Here is a 10343-nt window from a genome sequence, read left to right as displayed (position 1 = left end):
TCCTATGTGTCTGTCTGTCTATTACCTGCCAAGGGACTACGGATGTAAATTAGCAGGCTTGCTAACTCCGACACATTTACACATGTACTCACATACTGATGTTCATTAATGTGTACTGTCCCTTTCAAATAAATAAATAAATAAAAATAAATAAATTACTTGTAGAGCCACTCCGACAGGAAGTCACAAGGGTTAAATGCTGTTTTTTTCCTCTGCAACACAAAAGCAAATAATCCATGTCATGCACCATGCAGACATATTCAGCATACAGTAACAATACAACAATATATAATACTCTGTTCCAGGTTAAAATCTCACTAGTAAAAGCTGTGTGGTCAACAACAGACACCTAAAGTGTTAAAACTGAACAGTGCATTTTTATTACAGTGAAAATGTGGTGAAGTAAAAATTGCACCATCTACATCTGATTTGTTGTGGATAGTTTAAAGACAGAGAAAGTAGGAAATGAAAACACTCAAGTAAATTACAAGTACTTAATCACTGTTCTTGAGTAAATCATATATATTCATCCTGACAGACAGCGCAACCAAGCACATAAACTCCTTTAATTTTTGAGAGTTTAAAATTTATCTGTGGTTATTTTGACAACATCAGCTGACTGTAGTTAGCTTGTTAGTTAGATGTTTATCAGAAGAAATTCAAACCTCGAAACAGCCATGTTTCTGTGCTTCTTTCAGTAGAGCCTCCAGTCCTGGCAACAACTCTGGAAACACTCTCCTCTCCAAAAAACATATGACAGGACCTGAAACAAACAGACATTTATACTCTATGGCAAGGTAGATATTATCATATATTCGGGGGGGACTACCTCCCCAGATAGATGGATAGATGGATAGACAGATAGAAGTAGGGATCTACCACAGCAGACAGGACCCCAGGTGCAGGCTGTGCAAAGATGCTCCTGAGACACTTCAGCACATAATAGCATGGTGTAAGATGCAGGAAGGAACAGCATACACGGGGCGCCATAACCAAGCGTCTGGCATAGTGTACAGGAACATCTGCACTGAGTATGGGCTGAAAGTCCCAAGGTCACCTCCTAAGGTGGTTGAGAATGACAGAGCTAAGATCCCGTGGGCCTTCCGGATCCAGACTGACAAACTGGTGATGATTAAAAGTCATAAATAAATAAGTTTCAACAATAAAATGTGATCAGGTTTTGGATCTTGTCTACTTTTGTATCGGGATCAGCTGCAGACTGACTTGGCAGAGATGGCTGCCATCTTGTTTTTACATGGATCAGTGTATTGTGCTCTTGTTTAAGCAATATCGAGAGGGAGTGATGTTGTACTGTATATGTAACTGTCTTCGGCCTATGACCGAATCACAGCCGTGACGATATGGGCGAGTGTGATATTGCTTTTATACAACAGGTCAACAACAGCTTAAACAGCAATGCTGAGTAAGGAAATGTTAACAAAAGGTGATGAAATAAATGATTTAAGTATGTTATGTAGCTCCGCGAAAAGAAACAAACACCTGGAGGTCTGCACAGAAGAGTCCTGGCTTTCCTTTTCCTCGTCCTCTTCTGACGACCACTCATAATTTAATTCAAATGTAGTTTTGGGGAAAAATATCCATCTTCTTGGTGTAACGCTATAGTGTCAGTTTGCGTCAATGTAGCGAGTGTTACAGTTGGTTAATAACGGTTGTATTTATATTTATAACACCTGTGAGCGGAGTGATTTTACTGTTACATGTCCCAGTGATGTTATACTCTATATCAGCACTCACGGAATGACTCTCGTCCAATCAAATTAATCGGTCGGAACTAACTGTTGTATAATACCAATCAACACACTAATTATGTTTCTGGGGTGAAACGTTATTTTTTAAAGGATTTATTTATTTACATGAAATACTTTACTTTTTTAAACTTCTAAACTTGCCCTGTGCCAGACAACACCCTTGTCCCAGACAAAAATACACAACTTCAAACCATTAAAAAAATGTGTTCAAAGCTTTCAAAAGCTAAAACTATCAGTGTGTGTACCCCCGGGAGACCTTACGTTCATGTTGCTGAGGAGGGGGTGCAGTTTCAGGTGTTGATGGGCGCCTCTGACTGGAAGGACAAGGTTTTCCCAACACAGCATTGCCAGCGAGAGCAGGGTGGCTCAGGAGAGGGTCAACATCCGCCCGCACAGCACTGGGAGGACTGGGCTGCTCAGCTTCATACTCTCCGAAGACAAATTAAACAAACAAAAACAGTTTGATTTTAATGCTTGTAATTCATAGACATTTAGGCGAACAGAATATTATCATCTTACCGTCACATATTTGTTGCCAAAGAGATTTTTTGTCACTTATTTTCTTCGCCATATTCCGCCCGTTCTCCGGTGGTTGCCAGGGGCTCGCTAGGTTGTCAAGGAAGTAGTCATGCCTGGCACTTCCGGTGTAAACACAAACTGGGATTACAAGAGCGGAGGGGCGCTGGGAGATAGAAGAGCAATTTAAGAAATAAAAAATTATCAAAGGTGTTTAAAAACAGAGCAATGAACAAAAGAATAACTTAAAATATTTTCTAAACAGTTCCTGGAATACAACTCTCACCGGAAGTATATTCATATACATAGAAAGGCTGACATTGGAAACTCTACGGTATGCTGACACTAATAATAATCAAAGTGTAATACATTAACGTTACAGGTTGCATAATGTGGGTTAAAACGTACCTGAACGGTGCAGTTTATGCCACACAAACAGCACTTCTCCCCTAATTCCGTTGTTCTGGTACTCACCGCTAGAGGGCAGCAGATGCCGTGATATAAAACACAGGCTTGATGACCAACTGATGCTGCAATAAAGATACAAAAATGACATTTGCGCCACTATAAATTTTAATTACTAAATATTAACATTTTGTTCGACGTCATAGTTGACCCTGAAAATTATTTTTTGTTAGACTCTTGAAAATATGATTCTGCCAGTAAATTTCGTAGACTGCTGAACCATAACTCTATTGTAACCATTTAAAACCTTTCAAAGACATGGGAAGAAAATCAGCAATTTAAGAAATGGGCCTAAAAATAAGAAGAAATCATAATAAATAAGTTAAAGTTTAAAAACTTACCTGAATTACCTCTTTACACCTTTAATAGTTTGCATGTTAATTTGAAATAACAAAGAGGATGTTGTGTGCTTAATTTCTTAGTTAAGGCCTTCTACCTTTTCAAAGTAATAGACAGAGCTATCATTGTACCACACACCAAACACCATAATCTAACATTTTGTTAAAATAAGAATGTAATTAATATTATTTTAAGGGATTCTTGTTTCACACCACTTGTGATCTTAATTTTGCTTCTTTCACTAAAAATGTAATTAGACCCCTGATGTGCTAATTTAGCTCTTCTACTATAAAAAAGTTCAGTCTTCATGATGTCAGATCTTTTATTGTTGGCTCTAAATAAAGGATCAACCCAAAAATAATACTGCATTGTGAAATGCACTTTCTCTACAATAATAAAAGAGCAAAGGTTAAAGCTTTTTTTGCAGAGGAAAGCCATAGTCTTAAGCCATTGTTATATTATTCAGAGAGGTTTTTCAAAATTAAAGTCTTTATTGGAATATATTCCAAAGCAGTTAAGTCATCTCATGACTGAACAAAAATAGCCATTTATCTTTAAAAAAAAAAAAGTCCCAAGATGGTTCCAAAATGCACTGAAGAGCTTTTTGACAAAATATACATTGCAGTAACTCATATCTCGCAGTCACTAATTGACTTGTTAATAAATAAGATTGTGAACAAAACATTTTTTATACATAACATTTCAGACTTCCCCATATTTGCAACCCAAATTAATGACTACACACACACCCGCCATTTTTTTTAAAAACAAATTGTGAAGACCTGTGCCACAAACATTTCTCTAACAAGTCGTTGCAGTGCATCCTGACATCAACACCCCCCCCCCCCCCCCACCCCCCAAAAAAAGCAAAACAACACGATGAGTAACAGTAGAAATAATGGTAGGAACGCAATATTAATCATGATAATGACAGGATGATTTATATAAAGCAACACTGATAAAAGCAGATATTATAAAGGACCAGCTATCAACAATGAAATATACAGATTACATTCCTTCAGGGTTTCAGAATAGAGCGAGCCCACGTGAGGAGGACGTTTAGAACTGAGCTAGGAGACAGACAGAGTCCCCTCTTTATAAAACGAAAACGAAAAATCACACTCTTGCCTACAGGAATAGTTATATAATTTAGCGTTCAACGGTGAGATGTTGAAAGCTAAATATTAGTGATTATTATTTAGCTTTCGACATCAGTCATTAGTAATTTGAGACCTTGTTACAGGACTTAAACCTTTAGAGAGGAGACACACGTGTAAAAACCCATGATGCATGTAAAAGTCAAGAGTATGGTTCGGGAAGAGTTACATGCTAGAATTAATCCTGGAATCCGTCCATAACCATACACATATTTTGTCTAATGTACATAGTGAATAGCCTGCTAATAGTCTGAACACACAGAGCTCACGTCAGTGGTTATATAGTGTTGCTGTGAAGTTAAAGGATGATTTGCATCGAGCCTCCACTAGAGGAAACATTCAGAGCCTGTCCATAGGCAGCATGTTCAGTTCCAAAACAAAGAAATATGGCTATGGATGCACGATGCCGAGACTTGAATGTAGTGAACCCTAATGTCCAGTAAACACCCGCTGTGAGTGTGGTCCGGTCCTGCAGGCTGCCCAATCAGCCCAGTTAAAGTCATTGCAGTGACTTGACAAGGGGAGTGACACGCCTGGACAGCGTCGCAGGCGAAAGGTGTGGTGGCTTTGATCCTGAAAATAGTAAACTAACAGGAAATCAAAGTTGAATAGACGTGAATTGAGAACAGAAACCAAAGACTGAGATGCAGTGTGTGAGGAAATGGTGGAGGTGAGTCTGTAATCCCCCCATTTCAAGCGTCCACCTCCCTGTAGGAGTGGAAGGTGACAAGAGTGGGATGGATTTGTCCGCTCAGTGGAGCCTGTCGCCCCTCAAGGGCTGATTCAGTGCAAGAGGCCTTTTTATGAAAAGGGGACAGGGAGTTTTAGCTTCTTCCGTGGTTCTTTTCTTCTCCTGTGATCAGTCCACATACAGACTTTCCTGTGATTCTTTCAATATTACAAAACACATTTCACGATTCAGTCTGGGCACATTCCTTTAACAATCCACAACTTCAGCGTCTTCACGTCTTTCGTACAAAAAGAGTACTGCCGAGTCCCCTCTGCTTTAAAGAAGTTGGCGAGAGCTATGTACAGATAGGGTGATATGTCATATATGAGTGTGTACGGTCGTGGTTGGTTCACTGAGGCCGAGGTTCTCCATGGACTCTGAAGCGATACATGCAGGTGTATTCTGGATGACCCCAGTTAGACAGCACCCGCACCTCAATGATCTGGAAGGCTCTGTCATTCTGCTCCTGAAAAAGAGGAGGGGGGATATCCAACATATGCTGATAGATATTACACAGATTTTTATTCTACACGTTAGAAGGTGCATCTTTAGTTACCCTAACAGGAAAGGTTTGCAGTGACTCCCCATCTTCCTCGTATATGTAGTGCCCCAGCAGCTTCCCCTCTTCCTGATACTCATCATCTAGACCCTGTATGCAAACAAACATCAGTGACATCAGGCCTTCATCACTGTGTCAAGTTGTGAGGCTTTATGTTCCTATGTTTCTTACAAAAACGGTGAAGTTGCGTGGGGCGCTGGTGATGTTTCCAGTCGGTGACAGGGCCTTGGGGATGTGCTCCACGCAGAAGGATATGGGCAGGATCCTCAGGGACAAGCGGATCACCAGGTAACCCTGAGAGCCTTTGAACGCCCAGCAGTTACCCGGGTACACATCGGGCTGAGGAGCAGAAGTGAGGGGAGAAATGCCAAAATAAGTTTGTGGCGTAGCGTAGTGTTTCTACTAATTATTTCAATAATAACAATGGTTAAATACTCAAAGTTCATAAACCAAAGACGACCATAAACCTGTTCAATTTTGTAAGCTGAAACCATTTCCCTCAGTGGAAACAAAGCTTTTATTTACATTTATTTCACAGATAAGAAACAATAAATTGTGAAGACAGTAAAGCCTCCACTAAAATAGCATTTTAAGTCTTGTGTGTGATTTATACTTCGGGATTTATCCAGGTTTCATATGAGCAGAGGAAATCTCCGCTCGTCGCTAGGCTAATGTATGCAATGTAAAATGCCATAGGCTGGCGCTAATAACGTTAGCATGTTGTATTTGTTTGGAAAACGTGATTAGTATAAGACAGTTGTTGTGTTGGTGAACCTTATGAGTTGTAATGGAGCAAAATTTTGTAACATTACCTTTGTTACATGTTGCTGTTGTCCCGATTTTATACGAGTAGAGGAAATGTCTGCTAGCTGCTAGGCTAATTTATACTATGTAAAATGCCATAGGCTTGTGCTAATAACGTTAGCATGTTGTATTTGTGGGGAAAATGTGTCCAGATAAAGACAAGTGTTTGTCTGTGAATGCTGCGAGTTATAGTGAAGCTGATTTGTGTACTTGTGTTTGAAATTGTCTCTATTAAGCCAAGTTTAATGTGTGTTTTGAATCAACTAAACTCTACAGCGCTTCACAGAAACCTCAGCCACCGACTAGTGTTTTGGAGGTGTAACTGCAGAGATATACACACACACACCACCGCACAAGTATAAATGCTCACAATGGCATAGGCGATGTGCATAGGGTCTGCCGCACAAGAATAAATCCTGCTCCAGTGCACATGGGCACCTGACAGATGTGATAAATTGCAAACCTATCCTTTAACTAATTGACTTCACATAATCAATAAGATGGACATTTCTCTAATGGATATCTCATGGTGAGGCTCACCTGGATGACAACACGTGGAGACTGGGAGAAGTACCAGAGCGGCAGGCCGAACAGACTCATGAGGGCCGTTTTGGTCTCGTATGTCTCGGAGCAGCGAGTGCTGAGGATGCTGCCACCTGAACACACACACACACAAGTTGAGAGGAAGCTGTAAACTAAGGGCTGTAGTGCTGCTGGAGCACGGAACGACGCTCCGCCACTTTATTTCTCCAAGTGAGGACACAGAGTATTAGCAGTTCACCTAATCTGGTTGAAATTCATACATTTTTTTAGTGCTTCAAAATCCAGTCATCACTAATGCGTGTGTCATGCAAGAGAGAATATAAAATCAAATGTAATGGAAGTTGTCATGTTGACATTTAAGCCCAGTCTGCTCTGACTGGTCAGTGTTTCCGGGTCTTTGGACCAGGACTGCAGTTGGGGAATGATTAACGGAGAGTAGAGGAACTATCTACTGTGAAAAATCACCAATAAAAGCTTCTCAACACAAGCAGCCAACAGGAATATGATTCAAACCCCGGGAAGAAATGAGCAACATCAGCAGCCAAGACTACATATTTCCCTGACATTGGGCTGTAGCTACATTTAGCAGTGTCACCTATATAATATAAGCACTTTCAGTAGCGTGCATGGAGCAGATGACCATATAAAGAAGTCCATTACAAGCTGACGTCAGCTTGAAGCTACAGTACAATATACTGTAGGAAACAGTATTCAGAGCAGCCTGAAGCCTGAGGTTTGTGCTTACAGGGATTTTACCTGCATTTACTTCATTATTTTAAACTCTGGCCACCTTTAATATCAACATTAGACATTGAAACATTAGAAAATAATAATAATTGGTCTCTTTAATATACTTAATAATGATTGTGGAGTTGAGGGTCAATCACGCTGCACAGTCTGTGTGCACAGTTCCAAGTACTTCTTCTCTTTTTAAAAATGACAGACAGAACATATGGGGATGTGCAGCTCAAAGCACACCAGTCTGGTTGTGATTATGGGGTGTGTCTTAACTATGAGGCTCAATACCCATGCTTACTCTCTCTCATATAGGTCAACAGACTGCTCAATAACACGCCTGACAATGGAGCCTGAGCTTTTGCTGTTAATACCCTGTTGTCTTCTAGCCTGACTGATGCCTGCACCCTCATTACGTAAGAGACATACATTAGAGCAAAGTGCAGAGTAATGGAGCAGCTATCTTGCTAATCCCTTCCGACCATTATAGGGTTAACTACTGACTTAGACAGACGGGCGCTGATATCAATGTGAGGCTTGCTTCTTACCTCCAGACTCCAGGGCGTAGTCCACCAAGCCTGTTCGATCCTGGGAGTAGAGCCTCAAAGCGTTTTGAACAATCACCTTCACTTGCTGAGGTCGAAACGACAAGAGGTAAAGATTAAATACGAGCCTCAAACACAAGGCAAATAAATCTTTTACAAGAGCTCATCTTAGATTATGTAACTGAGGTGGAAATACACAGCAATGATAGTGTATGTTCATTACCTCCTCCGTCATTCCCTCAGCAGCAGCAGTGTGCTGGACAGTCCCGGTTACTGTCTGAACAATGGTCTTAGCTTGGGCCTCGGCCTCACCCACAGTTTGGGCCCGGTTCAGCTCCAGCTGCTGGGAAACATTTCTCAGGATGCTCAGCTCCAGTGAGGACAGGGAGGCCTGCAGGTCGGGAGTGCTCACGTAGCGCTGGGACAGCCAGAGGATCAGAGACTCGGGCACCTCTCCCTGCTCCTGTCCCGGCCCACCACTGCCAAAGAACAGGGTCTGCAACTCCTTACGCACCTGGGAGGACACTTGGGCTGATATCTGGGACAAGGGTGCACAAGAATCAAATGAATGACTGATCTGGATGACAGGAAAAGTAAATTACTAATATGCACAGTAAGGACAAATTAAAAGGAGCTGTATGTGACATTTAGAGCAAACAAAAGGAGTGAGACTTTGTTCTCTGCTCTGGACGCCATTACTCCACTATCTCTTTACATAGCAAATAGTTCTTTGCTGGTACATTAATACTCTGAATGCTGCATACAACTCCTTTAAAGCCCAAAGATAAATCAATACTTATGTTACTTACGGTCTCCTGCAGTGTGTCCAACTGCTCACACTTGCCCTTGCATCCCAGAACGCCCTGCAGGTCCTGTCTAATTTTGCCCAGCTCCACCTCAAGCCTCTGCACCTCCGCCAGCAGAGCGTCATGTTCCTCCTGCTTCACTCCCACACTGAGTGAAAGACAGATCCACATGTGAGGTGCCTTTATCTGGGAGAATATTCTCACAAAATGGGAATATATAATAAAAAAAACCAATGTGAATTTCAAGGTTCAGTATTTCCCTCTGGTTTTTGTACCTGACAGGAACTGTGTCCGCTGCTGTAGTGACAACCACCTTCTCCCTCTCCTGCTTCTCGTGCTCATACCGCTGCTGTTTCTGTTGCACCTCCTACAACAAATATCGCGCATAAGGAGGATGACTGAAAATAGCACAGAAAATGCAACCTAAAACAACAATGAGATTTTCCTGGGAACACACACCCATTAGATATTTGATACAGCACCACTGTTCCTGTGTGTACGTACTTAAATCCTGACACAAACACAACCAGATCTGCCTTCATACCTGTTCATGTCTGAGCCTGTCAGGATTTTCTTTTGTGTTTTTAACACTTGTTGTCTCTTCGGTACGTGTCTCATCATTTCATGCTATTATGACAGCTTTTGTAGTTAATAATTAGACTGCAGTCTTTGTATGAATGCATGTTCCTTGTTAATGTTTACCATCTGACCGCTACTCTTGCATTCTGTACTCGATTATAGATTATTGTGCTTGTTTGCCTTTATCTTTATTATTTGGCAGCTTTAATTATATATTTTATGGCTAACTCAGTAATTGACAATTAGGCATTTGAATAACACTGCAATTGTACCTGGGTCTTGGCATTCAGAGTCTTGAGCAGCAATTCTAATTCAGCCAGCCGTGTCGCCTGATCGTCCTGGTGCTGTTTCTGCTGCTCTGCACTCTGCATGGAGCACGGATAAAGATAAAGTATGTGAGACACATGTCGGCTTTTTAATCAAAACTTCCTTTGACACGTATCCTCATCTATTTACCTGTGCTCTCTGTGTGTTCTCCTGCTCCAGCTCTCCCCGTAACACGCCGAGTCTCTGCTCCAGCAGGGAGGACACCCACAGTCCCAGGCTCTCCCTATCTGTCTGAGTGTGGAGCTGCTCCTTCAGGGTGCTGTAGAGACCCATAACGTCCCCGTGATGCTGCTCCTGTTTCTGGTCATCCTGCTGGACTCGCTCCCACAGCAGGGCTAGCTGGCGCTCCACATGCTCCAGTCGCTCCAAATCCACACCAGAGACCGCCACAGGGGGGAGGAACGGCTGTGGAGGTGAAATGGGAATAGATGAAGAAAAATAAGTTACAAATTTGTGGTGACTCCAAGAC

The 10343-nt window shown here is 41.7% G+C and overlaps 2 protein-coding genes across 7 annotated transcripts in view; both read right to left on the bottom strand.

Moving 5' to 3' along the window:
• iqck (IQ motif containing K) overlaps positions 1 to 2372 on the bottom strand; it is a 24858-nt gene extending 22486 nt beyond the window's left edge. Inside the window, exons 1-4 of the mRNA XM_050070128.1 lie at positions 2289 to 2372; positions 2031 to 2198; positions 666 to 763; positions 160 to 212 (exon numbers count right to left, since the gene is read on the bottom strand). Coding sequence (XP_049926085.1) covers positions 160 to 212; positions 666 to 763; positions 2031 to 2198; positions 2289 to 2340 — 371 coding nt within the window. The 5' untranslated portion in view covers positions 2341 to 2372. The remainder of the gene's footprint in view (positions 1 to 159; positions 213 to 665; positions 764 to 2030; positions 2199 to 2288) is intronic.
• A 2714-nt stretch (positions 2373 to 5086) lies between these two features.
• sun1b (Sad1 and UNC84 domain containing 1b) overlaps positions 5087 to 10343 on the bottom strand; it is a 42856-nt gene continuing 37599 nt past the window's right edge. For all 6 annotated transcript variants that reach the window (XM_050070122.1, XM_050070121.1, XM_050070120.1 and 3 more), the window contains 10 exons: positions 10004 to 10279; positions 9820 to 9912; positions 9244 to 9335; positions 8972 to 9116; positions 8386 to 8700; positions 8166 to 8250; positions 6880 to 6995; positions 5707 to 5874; positions 5533 to 5625; positions 5087 to 5442 (listed from right to left, as the gene is read on the bottom strand). In XM_050070122.1, the coding sequence (XP_049926079.1) occupies positions 5326 to 5442; positions 5533 to 5625; positions 5707 to 5874; positions 6880 to 6995; positions 8166 to 8250; positions 8386 to 8700; positions 8972 to 9116; positions 9244 to 9335; positions 9820 to 9912; positions 10004 to 10279 (1500 nt within the window). In that variant the 3' untranslated portion in view covers positions 5087 to 5325. The remainder of the gene's footprint in view (positions 5443 to 5532; positions 5626 to 5706; positions 5875 to 6879; positions 6996 to 8165; positions 8251 to 8385; positions 8701 to 8971; positions 9117 to 9243; positions 9336 to 9819; positions 9913 to 10003; positions 10280 to 10343) is intronic.

Source organism: Epinephelus moara, chromosome 18, assembly GCF_006386435.1.
Source record: "Epinephelus moara isolate mb chromosome 18, YSFRI_EMoa_1.0, whole genome shotgun sequence".
NCBI lineage: Eukaryota > Metazoa > Chordata > Actinopteri > Perciformes > Serranidae > Epinephelus > Epinephelus moara.
This window is presented reverse-complemented; position numbering and strand designations above follow the sequence as displayed.